General features: G+C 42.1%; 1 protein-coding gene across 1 annotated transcript in view; it reads right to left on the bottom strand.

Moving 5' to 3' along the window:
* Positions 1–25,788, bottom strand: part of LOC131725009 (Fc receptor-like protein 3) — a 141,893-nt gene that overhangs the window by 1,372 nt on the left and 114,733 nt on the right. Inside the window, exons 6-9 of the mRNA XM_059018308.1 lie at positions 12,632–12,925; positions 8,873–9,148; positions 3,764–4,024; positions 482–757 (exon numbers count right to left, since the gene is read on the bottom strand). Of these exons, the coding sequence (XP_058874291.1) occupies positions 482–757; positions 3,764–4,024; positions 8,873–9,148; positions 12,632–12,925 (1,107 nt within the window). The remainder of the gene's footprint in view (positions 1–481; positions 758–3,763; positions 4,025–8,872; positions 9,149–12,631; positions 12,926–25,788) is intronic.

Below are 25,788 nucleotides of genomic sequence, written 5' to 3'. Positions count from 1 at the left end.
GGAAGGTACAGTATGAGTGTGTGCGAGTGACTTCCATACACCTTGACTGAGCTGATAGGGATAAAAGAACATTACCCTGCTCACACTTGCTCTGTAGGAACAGCCTTCAGCCACTCTGTCACTCCAATGGCTGTCTGCTGGAACTGCATTTTATCTGAACCATAATTTTAATCACTCAATTAACACTAATTAGGCTAAATCAGTATGTTTTCATTTTATTGTTTGTCAAAAAGTGGAAAATTATTTTAAATGTAATTAAACCTAATGTAAAACAAACATTAGTGGGTAACATACACTACTGAATATAGTATAGAACCAGAGTCAGTACAGTGTATTTGTTTCCAATCCAATGTGTTGATATTGCTGGCAATTCTGTGATCTGTTTATTAAGGGTTCTATACTGGGAATATAATGATACCTATTATAATCTATGAGATCACTTTCAATCATCAAGTCAGTTATGAAAAGTTTCTGATCTTACTTTGCACTTCAATGTGTAGCTCCTGGCTGCTCTTCTTCACTCCCTGTGACTCCACAGCACACGTGTAGCTCCCAGTGTGGCTCTTCTCAGTGCTGGCTATGCTGTACAGTGCAGAGTCAGTGCTGTTAGTCACAGGCTCCCCGTCTCTCACAATGGTGTAGTGGAGTTGAGGGCGGGGGGTTTTGTTCACTGCTGCCTCACAGGTCAGGTTAAGAGCCTCTCCCTCCTTCACTGTGGCTCCTGGAGAGGCTGTCAGAGTCACCCAGGAGAACAGCTCTGACACAAGACAACACGGACAGTCAGAGTTTGACTGTCACAAAAATTGGATCTACAACTTTAACGGCCCTACAGAGAGATTATATACTGAATGTTCATTGTGTGCTAAGAGTAATCCCACATATGAGCCCACAGTCTTACCTGTATAGAAAGAGGCACGGTGTCATAGCCACTGACTGTGCGTAAGACACACATCACCAACATGGAGCATTTTGACTACAGTGAAGCACTTTTATTCTCTGGAGAGCAGCCCCGAGATGGGACAAATGGAACACCAGGCTCAGGGGGTAGAAAGGGAGTTAATCGGGCACCTCCTTACAGAAGCCAAGGGTCACCACAGAAGACCAGGAGACAATGTTGGGGCCAGCTGGCACCAGACAACAGGGTGTCTGGGTTGGTGAGGGCAGCCCTGTCCATCTAGTCCTTGACTGGGGCTGGCTGAGCTTCAACATTCCATCCGACCCACGCGGGATGGAGTTAATCAAGGAGGGAGGTGGCCGGTGGTGGCCATGTGTGTTTTGCACAAGGGAAGAGGTGTGTGGCAGGGCGGACGGGTAAATAGTGTGATGTGTTAGTTGTGTAAATGCACATTTGGCAGAGATGGGGTTAAATATATCCCTGCCACAGTCACAGGTGTGGCCATTCTCTAATTAGGTAATTGAGTGCTATTTGGGGAATGGCCATGTATATAAAGAAAGGAAAACCCCTTTGTTGGGAAGGGTTAGTTTAAGGGAAAGGCTGAGAGCAGCATGTTGTGTTTTCGGCATGGGCACCGGGACAGCACAGCTTGGGTGCAAATCTGATTTGTGTTTGTTTAAATCTTTTGTTCATTTTTATGTTCCTGTATTGCTAATAAAAGTGTGCATCAGCACTTAAACTTGAGTTTTTGGTCTCTGGTAACCAGCCTTGGCCGTGACACTACCCTTTCACAGACCTGAAAGCAGTTACTGTGCACTTTCACCCCCCTAATGCAATGAGTGAACTACAGCCCATGGACCAGGGGGTTATTCCTGCTTCAAATCCTGGTACAGAACATTTCTACTAAGAGAGATGAGTGCATGGACAGCAGCAACCATAATCCAGGTGGACATTCTGCAAGCCATGCAATTCACACGCAGTGCATGGGAGTAGATGTCAGAAACATGTGAACTACTTTAAACATGCTGGATGGTGTGCAGAAAATGGTGGTCAAGAGAATGAGATGCTGTCTGTTAGAGAGGAATGCGATACACTGGGAATATCATAAACAAAACTGGAGGAAATTGAATTTGAATAAAACCAAGCCTCTTCATGAGCAACTATGAGTGATGAGGACATTATTGAACCAGTGACATTGACAGTGACGGGGACAGGATGAGGACATTTCTGGTGATGAGGACGTAGAAGGCACAGAACCAGTTACCCCTTCACTGGATGAGTTCAGAAAGGCAATCACAAATTCACACAGTCATTACCTGGAACTGGTTAACAAGATTGAAACAGCATGCATTGAGAAAAGCACGAAAAAGCTGAAGCAATCTACTCTGGACATTTATTACAAAAGCAGAGACATGTAATTACTGTATTCAACTTGCAAGTGTAAATATTTATATATATATATATATATATATATATATATATATATATATATATATATATATATATATATATATATATTTTTTTTTTAATATTAACTACCATAAAGTTGCACAATATATTGTGAGGGATTGGTTAAAGAAAATGAGGAAAATGTGAAAAGACAACGTAAACCAACTGGATGGTAAACAAAGAAAATAATGTAAACTGTTTGGGATCAAAAATGAAGTCGGGTTAAACAATACATTTTGTAAATAATAACTATGTGTTAAATAAGGGAAAGTAAAAATAAATAAGTTTGGTTTAAAATAAATACTTACTATTGTGTAGAGACAATACTCGGGGGGCGCTAGGACCAGGTGGAAGCTACTGGAGTCAGGGTTGGCTCCAGTTCAAATTAATTATTCATTTAATGATTTGTCAATTGTTTAACGATGTAATTGGTTACCATTTAAAATGTCTGTGAGGGTTTGGTTCGGGAGCTGGAAAGTGACGTTCGGGAGCTGGATTACTATTATTATTATTATTATTATTATTATTATTATTATTGTTATTGTTTATTATTATTACTGTGAAACTGGACAGCAAACTATTGGTATAAGGTATCTGGACTACAATTTGGACTGTGATTTGGTTTTGGAGACGAGGTAACAGGATTAGCCTGCCTCGCTATTAGTTAGGTAAAGCATCTGTTTAGATAGGACCCGAGATCGGGTTAGGTTTTGTTTTCTTTTTCTTTTATTGTTGTAAATAATAAACACTCACTACAGCGTTTTCTTGCATCCTGGTTGTCAAGTGTTTATTTTAAGAAGGAACATCTGTGGCAAAGAAGGCAATCCGTCACAATATATAGGCAAAAAATACGATACCATTATTTATAAAATAAAACTTGAAACAAATGATTCTGCACTGTGATTTAGCAGTGCTTGTATTGTTTTGTCAGACTGCTTGTGGTCTTGCAGAGCTCAGCACCGGACTCTAGTCTGCTCAGAACGTGCTCCTCTCTGAGGAAAACAAAGTTTCTTCAGGGGACAACTTCTGATAAAAAACAAACAAACAAAAATACCTGCAGTAAGATGTTCAAATGGGCAAAAAGAAACTAAACAGTACAGCCAAGAGAGGGTGAAAAGACCACAAAACAAAGGCAAGCAAAACATGAGTGAACTTTCATACCTACCAACATTTACTTTAATAATTGATATCCATCCAGAGCCTCTTTATTGCTATATCTGGTATGGCCTCCTGTGGATTTGTACAAATTCAAGACATCTTGGCAGAACACAATATCAGAAAGCTCTGCCCTTGATAGGGGCCCTGTTACTTTAGCACCTTAAATTAGTAATACACTAATACAGTTGACCTGGACTCCAATATTAATGTAGCAGAGAGACATTACAGACAGAGAAGAGGGTGATGTTCGAGTGAACCTACCTCTCACTGACACCCGCACCTCTGCAGAGTCACCAGAGTAAGTGGAGGAGTTCCACATCGCACTGCACTTGTAGGACCCCTCGTCACTCTTTGAAACACGATCCACACTCAGCTCTGTGTTATTCGGGGACTGAATCTCTTCATTATCTTTAAAAAAGACAATCCTAGAAAATGTATAATTTGTGCGGACACGACACCTTAGAGTCAGAGAGTCTCCCTCAATCACAGGCTGGGGGGGCGTCTGCAGAATCACCCATGTATCTGAAAAGACAGAAAGAGTTCAGATCAACAGGGCTGAAAGACAGGTCAGGATTGAGGAGTCTGCAGGATCACCCATTGATCTGAAAAGACAGAAAGAGTTCAGATCAGTAGGGCTGAGAGACGGGTCAGGATTGACCACTGACTGGAGGGAACTGACAGTTTTACACAAACACACCTGCATCACCACCACTACACTCTCACCATCTCTCCCTCCTCATCCACTTTCTCTCTTTCACTCTCATTTTCTCTTGGGTGACCTTATTCGTAGACATGAAGTTAATTTCCACTGTTCTGCTGATGATACTCAGTTTTACTTGTCCCTCAGACAGGGCTGTGTGTATCTGCTGCTAACATTTTGAATACCTGTCTTGCTGACATCAAGAACCGGATGTTTTAATAACTTTTTAATGTTAAATTCAGACAAAACAGAAGTCATGATACTGGGACCTAATAAAAATACACATTTGGTTTGTTTTATTTGATGGACTGTACAGATTTTAGGGCAGATGTAAAAAACTTAGGTATTATATTTGATATAGACCTCTCTTTCGAAGCACTCATTAAAAATGTTACAAAAATTTTCATTTAAGAAACATTGCAAGACTGAGTTATTCTCTCTAGGCAGGATGCAGAGAGATTAGGGCATGCGTTTATATTATTATTTATTTCTTAGCAGACACCCTTATCCAGGGCGACTTACAATTGTTACAAGAAATCACATTATTTCACATTATACAGATATCACATCATTTTTACATACAATTACCCATTTATAGAGTTGGGTTTTTACTGAAGCAATCTAGGTAAAGTACCTTGCTCAAAGGTACAACAGCAGTGTCCCCCACTGGGGATTGAACCCACAACCCTCTGGTCAAGAGTCCAGAGCCCTAACCACTACTCCACACTGCTGACCTCTCTTTCGAAGCACTCATTACAAATGTTACAAAAATGTTTTTTCATTTAAGAAATATTGCAAGACAGAGTTATTCTCTCTAGGCAGGATGCAGAGAGATTAATGCATGCTTTTATATCCTCTAGGGTTGATTATTACAATGGTCTTTTTATTGGGACTAGCCACAACATGATTTCTCACCTCCAACTTGTACAAAATGCTGCTGCTAGAATTTTAACTCTGGTCAAGAGGTGAGAGCATATCACCCCCGTGCTGGCATCCTTGCATTGGCTCCCTGTTAGTTTTAGAATAGATTTTACGGTGTTGCTGTTAACTTATAAGGCTTTAAATGGTCTTGCTCCTCCATACCGAATAGGAGGCACTTTTTTACACGGAGAATTGTGAAGGTCTGGAACCAACTCCCCAGTAATGTTGTTGAAGCTGACGCCCTGGGATCCTTCAAGAAGCTGCTTGATGAGATTCTGGGATCAATAAGCTACTAACAACCAAACTAGCAAGATGGGCTGAATGGGGCCTCCTCTCGTTTGTAAACTTTCTTATGAAACCCTATGTCCCTAATCGCCCGCTCTGATCACTGGATGCTGGGTTACTGTCTGTACCTATTCAGAAACAAAACCTCGGGTAGTAGATCTTTTAGTTATATGGCACTTAAATTATGGAACAAATTGCCTATCACAATTAGAGAAGCCCCTTCAGCCGATGCTGTCAAATCTAGCCTAAAAAAACATTTTTATAGTTTGGCATTCTCATCTACATGAGCTGATATTCTCCTGTCTCCACATTTGCTGTTGCTCTTTTTAAAACTAGATTAAAACACATTTTTATAAGTAAGCAATAAGGCACGACAGGGTGTGGGATATACTCGTGACTTATAACGCACCCGGGGAGTGTGGATATTAGAGTATATCCCACACCCTGAAGTGCCTTATTGCGCTTATTAAATGGATCAACCTACATTACAAAAAAAACCCCAAAAAACGTAAAAACAAGTTTTAATTAACAAAAAAGTCATTTTTCTTAAATATCCTTCCACCTCTGCCTGACCTTAGAAAAAATAGTCAATTAGAACATAAAGAAACCAAAAATGCATTAATTAAAAAATAATTTCAGCTGTTGAATTGAACATTGCCATTGAAAGTGCAGTTTTGATTCGTTACACTTCTTGTAATTCTTGGTTTATTCATTACATTTTAAAGTAAAATATTACTGTCCATTTTCATCATGACACAGCACAAATGAGTCTGCCTTTAAATCACACAGACCCTTCCTCACAAGACCTGCAATAGTATCAGGTGAGAGTGCGTGTTTTTTTTTTTTAAATCATCCTTTGTTATCTGGGGTAGTAACAGGAGGCATCCATACCAGATTTGTGCTACAGCTTCACAGTGGCGAGAAAGACATTATTTGCATGGAATACCCGGCCAGTGTTAAGAAACAATTTAAAACAATGCAGGGCACAGCAGAAGACATGATACCATTGTACCTGGACACATTTAAAAGGTATTACAGGAATTGTCGAGATGAATCAGATCACACAGCTGCACAGGGGGTGGGTAGTTCATATGTAAAAAAATAATGTGATATCTTGTAACAATTGTAAGTCACCCTGGATAAGGGCGTCTGCTAAGAAATAAATAAATAAATAAATAAATAAATAAATAAATAAATAATACTGAAGAATGGACAGACCGGGAGCAGCGGCAACAAAACATCTTTAACCCCAAAGTCTCTTTTAAGAGGGACCCAAATCTTTTGTGAAAGTTTAAGAGATATTTTTAAAACTATTTATTTTCAAAATGGGATAGGGAAACGCCGTAGTTCAGGGAGAAGGAACAGAGCGATCAGAATGACGAGTTTTGAATTTATTTGAACACTTAATACTTTTGCTTTTTTTCACTGCTTTAATTAATCATTGGTGTCCGATTCAGATTCATTCAATATCTCATGTACACTTCAGTTACCCAAAAGTTCAACATTTACATAAATCTCGTCGGTCATGTTTATTGCGATAAATTCCAATATGTCTAGTGGCGTATGGATATCTGCCAGTGATTTGCCCGTTTTTGAAGAAAAGTGCCGACCCAGGGTGATATGCTGTAATATCAACACCCCCATTTGACCTGTTTTGACCAATCAGGATAGAGTATTTAAAATACCCATTTTATAATATAGCTTATATATCTTAACTTTTTTACCCTTATATATCCTAACTTTTTTTTTTTTATTTATTTTTTTCATATTTTACTGTTTTGTTTTTATTCTGTTCCTTTTTTACTGCTTGTTGTTGTTGTTGTAATAGGTATTGTTTCTATCCTTGTAAAGCGCTTTGTGGCGACCTGTCGTGAAAGGCGCTATATAAAAATAAAATGGATTGATTGATTGATTGATTAATTAATTCTAACCTTATCTGTGATTACCGATTTTTACACCTGCATCAGTGAAAGTGCTCCTTCTGTAGACGGAATTCCATCAAAATGGCCTCCATTCCTATGATTCGTGTAGAAAAACCCCAAAATATGGGGGGGAGGACGGTAATGTTTCTGCACGTACTTGATGACTTGTGACCTTTTAGTATATTTTGCTCCTGTTGAACTGTAACTTGATTGAGACCATAGACACCTATTTGTCACCTCGACTTTTTTTGCTCTGTGTAAACACACTATTATTCTATGTTATGGTTTTGCTTATAAATGATTTAAAATGTAAAAAAGCAAAGTCATTCATAAGACGGCATGAGTCCAACATTAAAAATAAATAAATTAATTAATAAGTAAATAGAGACCCACAATAAAACTCACCGTACACGAACATTGGTTTGACCCACCATAGTCCGCTCTGCACTACTTACAACAGCTAACGTTCACAGCAGTGTGACTGCAACAGAAGATGGGCAGTTTGGATGCTACAAAAAATGATTAATTAAATATAGGCTAGGTAATTGTTGGTTTAGTTTGTTTTATTCTCTATTAATTAAATTCTATTCAGACGGTTATTTATGTATTTATTTATTTTTTAAATAAGGATATTAGTAGGTTCGTGTTGCTGCAAAGCCATGAACGGGTTTAAGTTCAACAACAACTCTAAATAAAATGTTACTGCTTAAGCACTGGTAATAATTGCACAATAACACAATCCCGTTTTTACTTTAGAAATGCTTTTTCATTAAAAACTTGTTGTTCTTTGTTAAAATTAACTTTCAGCTTTCATATTGAAGCTTGTTGTGTACAACTCCTTCAAGCAAACCAAGGAGGAATTTGCCCCAGGAGTTTCAGTCAAAATGATCATTGGCCACTTTCACCCACGCACCCGTGACTGACTAATCATCATTTATTCAATTTACGGCTACAGCCACATTCCCACATGTGTTCTGGCAGGGAGGAATTTAACCCCTTCCCTGCCAATTCAACAGAGAGGAACCAGACTAGGATCACGCTGCAAATATGGATTGAAGGAACTGAATTTATTTAGCCTAGAATAAAGAAGAATCAGGGGGCATTTGATTGAGGTCTGTAAGATCTTAAAAGGCGTTGGCATAGTTAACCCTAACCAATACTTTAAGCGTAGTACAGAAACCAGGACCAGAGGAAAATGAAGTGGAGATAGACATGCTATACGCAGAGAGTGGTGAGGGGGTGGAATGGGTACAAGTAATTACAGCAGATCTAGATACGTACAGCAGGTACAGTATATTCATTTTTTCTGATAATTTTAAACCGTTTTTCAGTATGGATGAAGCACAAGTATTTATATTATTAGAATTTGCAATTTAACTTTTTATTTCTAATACACCGAGAGCAAACCTAAAAGGAAGCCATTATGTGTTAAATGCATAAGCAGAGAATTACAAAAAAAAAACATGTTACCTACCTATCTAACCTACCAGAGTGCATTATTCTACAGTGTGGTTAAATATTACTTTAATGAAAATGACTTACTGGACATAGTTAGGTTGACAGCATTACTGCGCTCCTGTCCAGACTCACACCAGTACACTCCACTGTGGTTATACTGAGCGGTACTGATTGTGCAGCTGTCCCCATCTCTCCTGTTGTATTGATCATTGCACCATACCTCTTCATGTCCGTCTCTGTACTGTTTAAACCTCCAGCCAGCAGAGCCCCCCTCCACCTCACAGCTCAGGGTGACTGTCTCTCCTGTGAATATCTGTGTCCAGGCAGGATGCAGGGTCAGGACAGCCTTGGGACGAACCTCTGAAAAAGAGAAGTGGACAGGATTAGGGGACACGTTCCCCTGTCATAGAGAAGGGAAAGAGTTTTTAAATTCTGAAGGAGGAGATAGCATCTAGTCTCCTCTCCAGTAGTATTTCTGGAGTGATTGCAGTCTCCTTTCAGAGGCTCGCTAACTTCACCAAATCTATACATCAAATGAAAAGTGCAACCTGCGCTTTCAGCTTCTGAGAGGTCCTGTTTATTAGTGAAGAGGAATTCACTGTTGTGTGACTCCATAAATAAAAAAAAAACAGAAAGAAGTTACAAAACTGAATACTTGAGGATCCACTCTCAACACAAGTAAAGACATAATTCTGAGCACAAACATTATACGTATCTGTGCTCAAATGATTATGTTAAAATGTATTTTTCTGATTAGTGAGTTGAGTATCTCAGCTGAACTACTCCATTACTAAGGTCTGGAGAGGTTACAGATCAAGCAAGACTTCCTGAAGGGATCAATTCTCCTTTTAAAATGGAATGTTTGGATGCTGCATGCTGATTGGCTGTTGAGGAATTTTAACCTGCAGATATACAGTATAGTACACTGCATGACGAACTTATTTTTGCGTAAGCACAGTTTAATTAATACATTATCAATACACGACATATTAAACTTGCAATAAATATACACACTGGTGTGAGAGGTCTTATAAAGTTAGTGACATGCCTTTCGTAACATTTGATTTTTCAGAGGCATGACAGTAGACAAGTGGCTAGAATTACAAGAAGAAAAACCTCTATTGAAAAAAAAGCAAAAGACATGAAGATCAACAAGTCAACAACTTAATGAAATCAAAGAAAACAAAAATAAGGCAAACACAAAAAACAGCTGCTTGTCCAGCTGGTGTTTTTATTGATTGGATTAAACAAAGATAAATGGCAATCGACTTAAAAACTGTTTCTCTTGAACATTTAAATGATCTGGTTTGAGAATTCTATGTGTGTAACTTCTTCAGTGTGTAATTCGGCTGGTTAATAGAACCTTGTTTGAGGCAGTATATGTTCTCCAAAGTGGAAGGATATATAATAAAATTGTTAGATTTTTTGAAAAAATTAAAAAACGTGTTTGGTTTAAAACATATATACAGACGTGCTCAAATTTGTTGGTACCCCTCCACAAAAAACGAAGAATGCACAATTTTCTCTGAAATAACTTGAAACTGACAAAAGTAATTGGCATCCACCATTGTTTATTCCATATTTAATAGAAATCAGACTTTGCTTTTGATTTTTTATTCAACATAATATTGTAAATAAGAAAACAAATGAAAATGGCATGGACAAAAATGATGGGACCGCTAACCTAGTATTTTGTTGCACAACCTTTAGAGGCAATCACTGCAATCAAACGTTTTCTGTAGCTCTCAATGAGACTTCTGCACCTGTTAACAGGTAGTTTGGCCCACTCTTCCTGAGCAAACTGCTCCAGCTGTCTCAGGTTTGATGGGTGCCTTCTCCAGACTGCAAGTTTCAGCTCTTTCCATATATGTTCGATAGGATTCAGATCAGGACTCATAGAAGGCCACTTCAGAATAGTCCAATGTTTTGTTCTTATCCATTCTTGGGTGCTTTTAGCTGTGTGTTTTGGGTCATTATCCTGTTGGAGGACACATGACCTGCGACTGAGACAGAGCTTTCTGACACTGGGCAGTACGTTTCGCTCCAGAATGCGTTGATAGTCTTGAGATTTCATTGTGCCCTGCACAGATTCAAGGCACCCTGTGCCAGGCGCAGCAAAGCAGCCCCAAAACATAACCGAGCTTCCTCCATGTTTCACTGTAGGTATGGTGTTCTTTTCTTTGAAAGCTTCATTTTTTCGTCTGTGAACATAGAGCTGATGTGACTTGCCAAAAAGCTCCAGTTTTGACTCATCTGTCCAAAGGACATTCTCCCAGAAGGATTGTGGCTTGTCAATATGCATTTTAGCAAATTCCAGTCTGGCTTTTTTATGTTTTTCTGTCAAAAGTGGAGTCCTCCTGGGTCTTCTTCCATGGAGCCCACTTTCGCTCAAAAAGCGACGGATGGTGCGATCAGAAACTGACGTACCTTCACCTTGGAGTTCAGCTTGTATCTCTTTGGCAGTTATCCTTGGTTCTTTTTCTACCATTCGCACTATCCTTCTGTTCAATCTGGGGTCGATTTTCCTCTTGCGGCCGCGCCCAGGGAGGTTGGCTACAGTTCCATGGACCTTAAACTTCTTAATAATATTTGCAACTGTTGTCACAGGAACATCAAGCTGCTTGGAGATGGTCTTGTAGCCTTTACCTTTACCATGCTTGTCTATTATTTTCTTTCTGATCTCCTCAGAAAACTCTCTCCTTTGCTTTCTCTGGTCCATGTTCAGTGTGGTGCACACAATGATACCAAACAGCACAGTGACTACTTTTCTCCATTTAAATAGGCTGAATGACTGATTACAAGATTGGAGACATGTGTGATACTTAAAGAAACTAATTAGTTTGAAATATCACTATAATCCAATTATTTATTATCTTTTCTAAGGGGTACCAACAAATGTGTCCAGGCCATTTTAGAATATCTTTGTAGAATAAGCAATAATTCATCTCTTTTCACAGCTTCTTTGCTGTATTCTATGACATACCAAAGGCATGCAAGTATACATGATAAAATAGCTTTTAATTTCATCACTTTTCAGGAGGAATGAAGCATTATTGCAATGAGCTGTAAGGGTACCAACAAATTTGAGCATGTCTGTGTGTGTATATATATATATATATATATATATATATATATATATATATATATATATATATATATATATATATATATTGTGTCCGTTATTATAAGCAGGATAACACACTCCAGGGCTTGTGCGTTGTGCTGCATTAACCCATCTACAGATATATTTTAATGCAACACAACGCACGCCCTGTCTAGTGCTATCCCTTACATCGCATACAGGCAATATTTCATTATCTATTATATCACTTATTACATATGACTAATATTCTGTTCTCCATCACATGTGGGCATTAGTTTGTTCTATAGCATATTAGCTATAGTCTATTCTACAGCTGTCCTGACTGGAGAGAATGGAATATTGCACATGTGACGGACAGTGGCTAACCTGCTGAAAGGGATTTTTATTAAGGTGTAGAGGGATGATTACAGTACATTAAAGACCTTAAAAACAAATAGTTTTCCAATGTCTAAATTAGTTTCTAACCCTGTTCAGTTAGATCTGAATATATCTTTGGGTAAACCGAAGGATGCACATTAATACAACCTATTCAAAAAGCTTTAACTCAAGAGCATTAACTCATTGATAAATTCAATATAGTGGAATTGGAATTAATTTTAATTAAACAGAATGCTTCATATTCTCAATCTGGGTTAATAAAATCATTAGAAAAATGTATAACTGCCTGTTGAAATATGAAAACACTCATATGGTCAGTGTAACTGTCTATGAAGAGCCTGTATTACGCTGAGTAAACTCACCAGACACAGTTAATATTACTTTATCACTGAGCTGTGAGTAGAGTGGCTGATCTCCTCTTTGTCCTCGACAGCAGTACTGGCCCTGGTCAGATACAGCAGCTGCAGTGATTGTGTAGCTGTCACCAGTTATACTGCGTCCAGCAGTCTGGAGCACTGGAGTGTCCTCACTGTCTTTGTACCAGAGATATTTCCAGCCAGCAGAACCCACCTCAACCCCACACCTCAGAGTGACTGTCTCCCCGGTGCATATCTCTAGGAATGGAGGCTCCAGGGTGATTGTAGGCTGGGGCAGCTCTGGAGAAATATAAAGATTATATAATTAGTGTGCACCTTTCCCTTTCAGAGCATCAGTAGCAACACTTAAATCAAGTAGAAACTAGTTGAGAGATCAACACCAACTGTTTTTTTTTAATTATAAAATTTGACCCACCTAGAAACTTTCAATCCAACAGCTTTTCAATAGAGTTCCAGGCTTTTGTTGTATCCCAGTTTGTTTTATTTATTTCTGAAGTTATTGCAGTAACCCCAGGATGACACAGTTCTCTCTCTTTCTTTATCTCTGTTTTGACTCACACAGCTACCAAAACATTTACAAGCAGTGGAGGCTTCTTAGAGGAGGCAAGGGAGGCAGAGCTCCTCAACTTAACAAATAAACATACATTATATACTGTATATATATATATATATATATATATATATATATATATATATATATATATATATATACACACACAGACACACACACACACACACACACACACACACACACATGTATATTCATGTAAGGTATAAACCACGACGGGCCGTGTGGGTCCCATGATATATATCACGCCTGGGGTGGTGATAACTTTACCCACCCCAGAAGTGGTACATATCATCGGAACCGCACGCCCCAAATTGGTTTATACTGTTTGAATGTCCATCTTTGTTTTCTTCTATTTCATTCAGCTGGTCCTTATCTATTGTTATGTGTTTACTCTTGCTGGTGCACTTATTTTATTTATTTATTTATTTTTCAGATGGTCTGCTGTCTTCACTCAGAAGGTTGATGTTGTACCAAGCCGTGTTTATATATATATATATATATATATATATATATATATACATATATATACATATATATATATTATACCATTATAGTATAATCATTTTCAATAAAATTAAATACCATTAGTGGCTAAAATGTAAAAAAAAAAAAAAAAATTAAACCTAAGCTCAAGATTCAATATTCCTAAATGACAGCAATTCTGGCTGCTGAGAGACACGTGCTTAAAGTACTAGCAGTGCCTTCCTTCTCCCATTAAACACAGTGTTAGCAGTGGCAGATCACGTGATCTGAGCACGGGTTTTAATTGGAGGAGTTACCCGACCCACATCCTCCCGCCCCCTCTTGGCTAAAAAACTAAACAAAACGTTGTTGGTTGTTGCTATGGTAACTTAAGACGAGACGCAAAGTACTGTGTGTTTTTCACTGTAAGCAAAGTTACAGCCAGAAAATATAGTAACAGCCTTTCAGAATGTCAACAAGGACTTTTACAACTGGAAAACACTCAGCTAAAAGGCTTAGAAATTTAAAGTTGCAAGTAAGTCAGTTAGCTCCCTGTTGTAGGTATTTTTTTTATTTTTTTTTTTTTTTTCTACGGTAATAACTGATGACAAATACAGAGAAACCAAAAACAATAATTTGTTTTGTTGTAGTGGAAAAAGAAAAAATGAAGTGTTTCTTTAACTTATACAGCCCGTATTTAAAGTTAATAATATATTTTTTCAATACAATTCAATAAAAAACAGACTCTTACTCAAAAGCAGAGTAACTCAAAGCGAATGGAAGAAACAGAAGCCTGTACTAGAGTTACACTTTTGTGTTGTTCGCTGCGCCTGCGGTGTACATAAGTTCAATTAAATCAACTTAATTACATTTTTTACAACGGTAAAAACTGAAATCAGAAAATAATAAAACTGATGTCATTGGGTCCAAACTTATTTATGAGTCTGTTTTTACTTTGACTCCCTGTCAATGTTAATTTGTGATGTTAAAGCTGGAAATCATGTTAGAAATCACATTAAAAATCTCAATTCTGTAAGGCTAATAATACTGAACAAGAGATTACTGATGACCATAGAATGCTTTGGGTAAGGGGAAAAATAGATACCTTGCACATTATGTGAAGAAAAGTTTTAAAATCCCCCCCCCCCCTCCCCTGTACTTGTGCCTCTCCTGTACTTGTGCCTCCCCTGTACTTGTGCCTCCACTGACTCAGAGGTCACCAGAAGCCACTGTTTACAAGAGCAACTAATAATGTCAATGGGCACACCAGCAATGGCATTAAACTAAAACAATGGCATATCCAGGTTGCAATAAAAGAGGAAGTAAAATCTGAATATGTTAAATCTAAACCACAGGGACACCCATCATTTTTTTTCATTATAAATCTTTAACCCCTCTGCAGTCTAAAATGACTCACCTTTCAGAGAAAGCCTCACAGAATCACTCCTTTTCTTCAGCCCCGTCCCTGCTGCCTCCACCTCACACTGGTAGCTCCCTGTGTCTCTCAGCTCTGCTGCTGGGATTGAATGCTGATCCTGTGATCCAGCTCCTCTCAGATCCCCATTGTCTTTGATATAGCGGTACTGGAGCCGGGTGCCCCATTTATCTATCTGAACCCCACACTGCAGAGTCACAGCCTCTCCCTCCCACACTGGACTCACAGGGGTGAATGTCAGAGTGGGTTTCCTAAACAGCTCTGGAGAAACACAAGAAAATACAATCATACATACAGTACATGAACTAAAACAGAGTCAAAAAAAGAGTTTAGTATGGATTTGGTGAATAAGGTCCTCTATCGGGTTGCTAAACAGCTCTGTGGAAACACACAAACTGTAGTCAAGTGTGGTTTCTGGTATGTGGCGTTTTCAACAAATATGTATTTGTTCACAATTTCACTATTTAATCTTGGTAATGTTTATAATGCATATTTATATTTTAGTTTGTTTAGTTGGTAATATACTGTATGATTGCACTTGTGTGTGGTGTGCACAGCTGCACTGCACTGTTATTCTTAATCGATTGCCTAATTGACTATTAAGTGGTTTAAAATAGTTTAAAATTGTCTTCATTGTTATCCTACATAAACCGGCTGTGTCCAATCACTGGAAGAGAGGAGACTTTGCAGAGTGGTTTGGTTTGGTCATGCAGCTGGCGGCTCTGCGGATTTGACCCAGATAGTTTCTTCCCTGTTCGAATCGAGAGTTTGGAGACTGACTGTAATTGTTTCCAGTCTGAATTGGCTTAGTACTTGATATTGATGCTTTGTCAGAGGACAAAATTTGCTGACAACTGTTTACTGCTAGTTGATTGCCACACATCCACAAGTTTTAGAGTGAAGTATTGACATCTCATTTTATTTCTCTCTCTCTCTCTCTCTCTCTCTCTCTCTCTCTCTCTCTCTCTCATTTTGTATACAGGGCTTTAAACAGGAAAGTAAATATCTGTGCAGTAGTGAACTTTGGGTGGATTTGTGGACCTACCCAGTTGAGCCCTTGTTCAATATTTGGTGTTGCTAGTTGTCTGATATTAATTAGACTAACTTAATACTGGTTTGGTGTTGCCTATGATTGTATATGCTACCTAAATTGCCTACCTAAATGATATACTGTAATAGAGATTTGAGAGTGTATTTATTTGTCTAACTGCTTTGGTGTTGCTAATTCTATATTTAAATCCCAGCCATTTAAATTAAACATATCATTGTAGATCTAGTTATTGTATTTAAGGTTAATTATAGAGTTGGTATAGTAAGTGTGTATAAAATGCTTTCTGGATAGCCTTCCCATTAGTAAGACTTGATTATTGCAATGCTTTATTTGCTGGACTTCCACATCACGTCTTATCACATTTACAGCTTGTTCAAAATGCAGCAGCAAGGGTTCTGACTAGAACGAAAACACGGGCTCCTATAACTCCTGTGTTGGCCTCATTGCACTGGCTTCCAATACATTTTAGAACTGATTTTAAAATCTTACTATTAACTTATAAAGCACTGAATGGCTCAGCACCAGAGTACCTAAGAGAGATCCTGTCCTCATATAAACATCTGCGCACTTTAATGCCGGGAGCACTAGAGCGCACACTGTGGACCAGTGTTTGTGTTTGTGTATGTGTTACGTGTGGGTGAACTGAAACGGGACTGTTATTATTCCGGGGCAAACCCATGGATTATAAATAAGCAATACACGCCGCTGTATTGCTTCATTAACATTGTTATCGTTTACTGCTGGCATCAGGCATTGGATTATACCATTAAACCATTGCACCTGGACTGTCGTTGTTTGTCTGATTATTGATTACCTGCACCTGCACACTGTTAACCACTTTGCCACACCTTCTGCAATTTGAGTTATTGATTTTGTTAGAGGGTGCTTATCAAAGATGATGGAGATTTTAGTGGCAGAGCTTAAAATGGCAAACATTTGTATGGGATGGCTTGTGTTTTGTTTTTCAGGTGATTACGGCACAAGAAGAGAAGGTGATGCCTCTTGATATGGTGGGACAGAAGACTGTACTTCTCTAGATTGTAACAGACTGAAGACCACAGAAAAAGATATTGAGAAGTATGGTACTGTAGGACTGTGGCAGGCTGGCTGGGCGGTGACGTCACAGCAGAAGAAGGAAGGTAAACACACACCAGGCAAGTACTGCAGTTAAAGGCGGTGCCGTTTTTATTCAGCAAAAATAAATCAAATATTTTAACAAAAAGAAACTGTGCTCACAGAGCAAAATAAAAATGTAAATAAAACAAATCACGAACACAAAATATACGAAACACAGGTCAGGCTGAGCTGTAACCTTCACTGATCCTGTATCTTTTTAGTCTCGTTTTTGTCTCCTCGCTCTCTCCACTCTCGCTCCTCATACACCCACCCTGAACATGGAGAGCTGCAGGCTTTTTATATCGTGGCCGAGGGGTTTAACTAGTTAGTAATTATCCTATTACCCCTCGGCCACAATCTGCATTATTAATAATAATAATAATAATAATAATAATAATAATAATAATAATAATAAGACTATTACTGCAACAACTAAAACAAATGCAAAACAATACCATACACTGCACTGGGGAGGAGGGTACCCCGTTCTCAAAATAAACAAATACATTTAATCAGCCTCCCCCCCTTCTTCATGGTGGCAGCTCCCCTCCGTGGGGCTCTGACCACACGATCTCCGGCCACAAAAGTGCGGCTGGGGGAGCTGGTCTGCTGACCTCTCCCTCCTTCTTCGTGGCCGGCAGCTCCCCTTTGCGGGGCTCTGACCACAGTTCCTCCTGCCGCGAAAGTGCGGCTGGGGGAGCTGGTCTCCTGACCTCCCCCCCTTTCTTCATGGCCGGCCGCTCCCCTTCATGGGGCTCCGGCCACAGTGCTTCCTGCAACGAAAATGCGGCTGGGGGAGCTGGTCTCCTGACCTCCCCCCCTTTCTTCATGGCCGGCAGCTCCCCTTCATGGGGCTCCAGCCACAGTGTAGCGACCCCAGGCGAAGCAGAGCCCCCGGCGACCCCACGCGAAACAGGGCCCTCAACGACCCCAGGCGACGGCAGCAGCAGCGGACCCTCGGGAGGCGACGGCGGCAGCAGCGGACCCTCGGGAGGCAACGGCGGCAGCAGTGGACCCTCGGGAGGCAACGGCGGCAGCAGTGGACCCTCGGGAGGCAACGGCGGCAGCAGCGGACCCTCGGGAGGCGAACTCGGGAGGGGAGCCCCTGGCCATGGAGGCAGCAGTGGGAGCTCCACTTCTCCCTCGTACCCTATAACTGGAGCGGAGCAGCAGGCAGCCCCAGGCGATGCGGAGCAGCAGGCAGCCCCAAGCGATGCGGAGCAGCAGGCAGCCCCAGGCGATGCAGAGCAAGCATCCTTGGGCGGTGCGAGGCAGGCATCCCTGGGCGGTGCGAGGCAGGCATCCCTGGGTGGTGCAAGACAGGCATCCCTGAGTGGTGCGAGGCTGGCATCCCCAGGCGATGGTGAACTGGCATCCCCAGGCGATGCACGACAGGGCGGCAGCAGTCCCTCAGGAGGCGACGGCGGCAGCGGACCCTCAGGAGGCGATTGCAGGAGGGGAGCCAGGACCAGCGGTGGTGCTGGGGTTGGCCGCCTTCTCAGCCGCGGTGACCCGGCCGTTTTCCCCCTTGCTCTTTTTAGCAGCCTGTGCAAGGCAGCTGCGGACCGCCAGCCTCCTGTTCCGGTCCATCCTGTCTTGAAGGGAGAGGCAGCTCCTGCTCCTCTCCCACGGGTGGTGGTGGTGGAAGCAGAGGCAGCTCCTGCTGCTCTGCTCCTGGCGAAGGCGGCAGGGGCTCCTCCCCTTCTGGCTGTGAAGGCGGCAGGGGCGCCTCCCCTTCTGGCTGCGAAGGTGACAGAGGCGCCTCCCCTTCTGGCTGCAGGGGCTCCTCCCCTTCTGACTGCGAAGGCGGCAGGGGCTCCTCCGCTTCTGGCTGCAGTGGTGGAACCAGCAGGCATGCTCCCTCTGCTTGTGGCGGCGATGGAGGCGGAACCAGCAGGCATGCTCCCTCTGCTGGTGGCAGCGATGGAGATGGAACCAGCAGGTACTCTCCCTCTGCTGGTGGAGGTGGAAGCGGCAAGTCGTCCTCCCATGGAGGTGGAGGCGGAACCAGCAGGAACTCTCCTTCTGCTGGCGGAGGTGGGAGCGACACACAGTCCTCCCAGGGCGGTGGAGGTGGAACCAGCAGGAACTCTCCCTCTGCTGGCGGAGGTGGGAGCGACACACAGTCCTCCCAGGGTGGTGGAACCAGCAGGAATGCTCCCTCTGCTGGTGGCAGCGATGGAGATGGAACCAGCAGGTACTCTCCCTCTGCTGGTGGAGGTGGAAGCGGCAAGTCGTCCTCCCATGGAGGTGGAGGCGGAACCAGCAGGAACTCTCCTTCTGCTGGCGGAGGTGGGAGCGACACACAGTCCTCCCAGGGCGGTGGAGGTGGAACCAGCAGGAACTCTCCCTCTGCTGGTGGAGGTGGGAGCGACACACAGTCCTCCCAGGGCGGTGGAGCTGGAACCAGCAGGAACTCTCCCTCTGCTGGCGGAGGAGGGAGCGACAGAAAGAAAGTTAAGGAATTTGTAACAGTGTAGCTTGGAAATAAATGGGGGGGGGGTTGGCGACCGGCCCTCCCCGCCCGAATTCCTGAGCCTGGAAAAGAGCTAGGAAGCATGGAGGCACCTACTTCTCAAGGTCAGCTGTTGCAAAAATTAATAATTCTAATTAAGGGAGAAGTTGGTCTTTGTTTCAGTGAATTTGAATTTTACAAAAAGCAGGCGTAACATCTTAAAACTGCAACTCTGCTTTAGACATCAAGCAGCGAATAAGTCAGGAAAGAAGAGAGCAACGGACAACAGCCTAACCTATTAGCTCTGCACAATATTCAAAACAAACACCCCATCATTTGGTTATTTTTCATTCTAGAAAAACAAATAAAGAGAGACGGATCGAAAGATGGGAGGGAGCAAAAAATGAGTCAAGGTTGGAGTCTGGTGGGAGAAAGCTCAGCTGGTAACAAACACCAAACAAAGGGGGTCGGTACGCAGTGTGACCGAGAGGGCGAGGTTACTGGGCCATCCAGGCCAGAGGCTACTCCAGCCCCTCTCAACATACCTGACATGTGGAACTGAAGCGTGGACCTAGTGTGGGACCAAACAAACGATCCCACACTGGTGCACACTTGGGGGCAGGTCTGGTCTATTGAAGGTAAGGATGTTGAAGCCGCTGGGCGGCTACTATATCCACATTTCATTATAAAAGGGTAATTATTATATAGGGTGAACTCACAGGACAGCCTGTAATACAATTAATGATTCCCCAGTCTTATCGGACCAAGGTCAGGAGGCTTGCGCATGATATCCCTTTTTCGGGACACCTTGGAGTCGATAAAAACTAGGGAATGCATATTGGCCCGATTTTATTGGGTAGTATCGGGTTGAGTGTGCCCCTTTGGTCCCATTGCCAATCATTTCCACCCCCTTTAAACGCATTGCGATGAACATAATAGGTGCTTTGCTACCTTCTGATTCTGGGTATATGCATATATTAGTGGTGGTAGATTATGCAGCGCGATACCCAGAAACAATTCCACTGAGATCAACTAGTGCATCTGCGACAGCCAAAGAACCAGTGCAAATCATATCGAGTGTAGGGATCCCCAAAGACATATTGACTGATCATGGAACGAATTTATTGTCTCAAGGGTTACAACAAGTATACAAAATACTAGAAATACATCCCATCTGAACCTCTGTTTATCATCTACAAACGGACGGTTATGGGAACATTTTAATCAGACTTAAAGCAGATGCTTTAAGTTATGGTTCAAGAGCAAAAACATTGGGTAACGCTTCTTCCTTACCTCCTTTTTGCAGAGTTCGACAGGGTTCTCCCCCTTCGAGCTCTTGTACAGCCAACAGCCTTGCGGCATCCTCGATCTAGTAAGAGAGGGGTGGAAAGAGCATAAAGGCTCGCCCAAAAACGTAGTGAAGCATGTGCTCCTTCTTAGAGATCGCCTGGATTTGGTCGGCCGATTGGCCCAGGACAATCTCAAATCGGCTCAGCAATGGCAACAGCAGCATTACAATAAAAATTCCGACCTTTTGACCAGGAGACAAAGTACCGTTGCTCCTTCCCATGTTGGAATCGAAACTGTGTGCTAAATTTCAGGGGCCATATGAGGTGATTCGGATTATAGGAAAGGTAAATTATGAAATTCGGCAGCCCAATCGCCGGAATGAACGTGAAATTTATCACATCAATTTATTGAAGTTCTGGCAGGCAAGGGAGCCCTTATTTATAGCCTCAGACGAGGTAGAGGATGATTTAGGACCTTGTATAGAGGCCCCTAGCACCAGAGACATTCCGATGGGGGAACAGTTACTCCCAGATCAGCAAAGAGAACTGCGCAAGTTAATTGAGGATTTCAAGGATGTTTTTTTTTTATTTGCTGTGACAGGTTGGCTGAGTGGTGACGTCACGGCAGAAGCAGGGACGGGAAAACACTGACACCAGGCACTGCAGTTCAAAAGAAAGAATCGGCTGGCCACCGCTTTTATTAACAAATAACAAAAATAAATAAAAGCCTTGAACAACAAAACACTCACAGAGCGAAAATAAAAAGGTTAAACAGAACAAAATCACGAACACAAATTAAACAATAAATAATCCAGGTCAGGCTGGGCAGTAGCCTTCACTGATCTTGTATGTTATATGTTATAATTTAGTTTCGTTTTCAGTTTCGTTTACTCTCGTTCCTCTCGCTCTCTCAGCTCCTAAACCACCCACCTCGAGTGCCGAGAGCTGCAGGCTTTTTATATCATGGCCGAGGGGTTTAACTAATTAGTAATCATCCTATTACCCCTCGGCCACAATCTGCACGGGTTTATCAATTGTGGTGTGAATGGGGCTTCCCATCCACGCTAAACAAAACAATCCTAAAAACAATAACATACGGCGCTTCGCCGACATAAAAATAAACAAACACAAAACAATCTGCACACGGGTGGAGGGGAACCCCGTTCTAAAATAAAATAAACAAAACAATGTATAGGGCACCTCGCCCTGTTGCACTTGCCCAGTAAAACTAACCTCATTGAATATGCTATTATCACTCCCCCAGGTATCACGGTTCGAGAGAGACCTTACCAGAAAGTTGATGAAGAGGTATGGGCAATGCTCGAACTTGGGGTGATTGAGCCTTCCAGGAGCGAGTGGTGCATTCCAATTGTGATAGTGGCCAAAAAGGACGGCACCAACCGCTTCCGCGTTGATTCCGTAAGGTAAACGCTATTGCCAAGTTCGATGGCTACCCCATGCCTCGGGTCGACGAGCTGCTCAACAGACTGGGAATGGCGAGGTCCATCTCAACTTTGGACCTGACGAAGGGATACTGGCATATCCCATTAACCCGCAGTTCCAGAGAGAAAACTGCATTTTTTACTCCTAATGATCTGTTCCATTTCATAACCATGCTGTTTGGGCTACATGGTGCACCACCTGCCTTTCAGAGACTGATGGACCAGGTTTTACACCCACATCGTGAGTATGCAGCAGCGTATCTTGACGATGTGGTTATCTACAGCTCCACCTGGCGAGAGCATCTGGCTAGGATCATGGCCATCCTACACTCTAAGGGTAGCGCAGCTGACAGCCAACTTGAGTAAATGTGCATTTGCCAAAGAAGAGACTCAATATTTGGGATTTATTATGGGAAAAGGGTGGGTGAAACCCGTAGACACCAAAGTCCAGGCTTTGATGAACGCGGCAATCCCCAAAACCAAGTCCCAGGTGAGGTCTCTATTGGGGTTGGTCGGTTATTACCGAAGATTTATCCCCGATTATGCCACAGCAGTCAACCACTTAGTAAACCTCACTAGAAAGTGAGCACCAAATTAAATTAAATGGTCAGGAGCATGTCAGGGGGCGTTTGATGCTATTAGGCAGAGACTTTGCCAGGCCCCTACCCTTATTACACCAGATTTTAACAAAGGATTCATCCTTCACACAGATGCTTCGGATGTTGGTCTGGGGGCAGTCTTGTCCCAAAAGGAAGATGGAGTAGAACACCCCATCCTGTACCTCAGTAAAAAGATGCTCCCCTTAGTCGAAAAGGAATGTTTGGCCATTAAATGGGCTACTCACACCTTACGATATTCACTACTGGGACATTCATTCGAACTCATCACGGACCACGCCCCACAATGAAGGACAGCAACGCCTGAATGTATCACATGATACAACGTGCAGGGAAAGACCACCAAAATGCTGATTATTTTTCCCGGGAGGGGGGTGTAATGGGAAAAGTAGATTCAGCTGAGTGTTCCTTTGGCTCCAATCTGAGCGGTGGGATATGTGACAGAAAAAATGACTCTTGGTTATAAATCTCCCTCCCAACCTGTGAGGGCACTGTGTAAAGGCAACAGTGTGCCCCGGACTGGATGGTTTGGCAATTCATTCCAGGGAAAGGTGGAAATCGGCCATCTAGAAAGGGGGCAGAGTCACAGTACACCAAGTCATCGCCCCAGACGGGAGGCGATGTGCGGATTGGAGGAAAAGCGATTGCACTTGCTAACCAAGGGGGCGTGGCTGACGGTATAAAAGATGTGATGAAGCGAACTGTTCCTTTGTTAAGGTTGTGAACGGAGTGCTGAATAGCCATAAAAGACCAGGAGTGTTTTGTATTTGCTAACTGCTTGTGATTTATAATTATTAGACAGCTGAAACACTTGGGAGCTGTCGCTGTTAAGCCAGCATTCAACCCGGATTACAATACTGCACTGGTCACTTGTTATTGTGTATTCACTGGAGCACCGTGAAAAGGACGCAGAGCCGTGCCTGTACATTATTATTATTTCGGGACTGAAACCCTGTATTGTTTAGCTGTGCAAGTTCACATTGCTGTGTATTTGCCAGCACCATTATTTAACGGCCAGAGGAGCCAATAAAGCACTTGTTAACCGTGAACATTGTTTGGACTGTTTCTGTTGTGCACTGCATCACCTCTACACCTGCGCACTACAGACCACTTTGCCACAGAGCCGCTATTCGGTTCAAGTTGACTCACATAGATAATGTAACATTGTGTAGATCAGCCACATTGTTTTTTGTATAGAAGTATAGTATAGAGCCAGCATCGGATCTGGCCAGCTTTATGTCTATTGCAGGCAAATTAAATAAAACAAAACCCCAAATATTTGAGTAATAAAATAGAACCACTTATTGATAAGGGGCAATAAAAATAAAGAAATCAATGTAATTTGAAGCTATTTGCTCTTTGATTTTAGTCCTTCATATTTTTAGCAGTGTAGATGGGTCACTATTATCTGTTATACATTTACAGCAGAATATGAGTGGGAACAAAAGCTATAATATTCAGATCGCTAGTATTTTATTTCTCGACAGGGCAAAAACATGCTTTGAAAAATAGTTTTTTCCAGCTCAATGTTAGCATATGTTAAGACTTTCTAAATGTCCTCAAAAACTTAGAAGGACTTCTATAGTAGTCTTTGGTGAAATATCTTTTTTTTGGTATAACTTCTGATTCCACCAGTGAGTGCAGAATACCACTGCAAGATCTCTAAAGGAAGCAATGACTCACCGCTCACAGAAAGCCACACAGAATCACTCCTTTTCTTCACCCCCGTCCCTGCTGCCTCCACCTCACACTGGTAGCTCCCTCTGTCTCTCAGCTCTGCCGCTGGGATTGAGTACTGATCCTGTGATCCAGCTCCACTTAGATCTCCATTGACTGTGATATAGCGGTACTGCAGTTGTGTGCCCTGTTTATATATCTGAGCCCCACACTGCAGAGTCACAGCCTCTCCCTCCCACACTGAGGCATGAGGCCTCACTGTCAGAGTGGGTGTGCTGAACAGCTCTGCAGAAACACAAACACAGAGCGGCCCATCATGATAAACATAATCATTAGTCTCTTTAAAGCAAAATGAATTCAGTCTGTACTGTCACTATGGGTTTGTTGCTTCATCATATCTGTTTTTAATCTAAAGGAAATAGAGCTACCGTGTAGTCTTCTTTCGCTCTAATACAGAGATGTTTTTAATTAATTTTCATTATGGCTGGCTGCCATCTTTCTTACAGGCTCAGTTCAGTCACTCACCTGAAACTTTTATCTTGACAGCATTGCTGTAGTCTGAGTTAAACGGTTTGCTACCCCGTCCAGCTAGACACCGGTACTCTCCACCGGTACTCTGGGATAGAGCAGCAGCACTGATTGTGTATCCGACTCCAGTTCCACTGCTGCTGTCAGTCTGGTACACTGGAGTGCTGTACTGACTGCCTTTGTACCAGAGATATCTCCAGCCACTAGAATATGGCTGAACAGAGCAGCTCAGGGTGACTGTGTCTCCCTCCAGTATCTCTCCTGCAGGCTTCTGGGTCAGGACAGGCTTTGGCTTGCCAGCTAAAATAGAGGAGACAACAGAATTAGGGGAGTGCACATTTCTCTCTTTCATTCAAAGAAAAACTTTACCCACTAGATTCTGTAATTGTGCATTCTGTATTGTCCCCAGAGGGAAAAAATATACCTTCCCAGTGTGTGTTTGTGAAAGGATAGAGGGAGACAGAGAGGGGGTACTCAGTCTCACTGATGAGAAGGCAGG

Source organism: Acipenser ruthenus, chromosome 59 (genome assembly GCF_902713425.1).
Source record: "Acipenser ruthenus chromosome 59, fAciRut3.2 maternal haplotype, whole genome shotgun sequence".
NCBI lineage: Eukaryota > Metazoa > Chordata > Actinopteri > Acipenseriformes > Acipenseridae > Acipenser > Acipenser ruthenus.
This window is presented reverse-complemented; position numbering and strand designations above follow the sequence as displayed.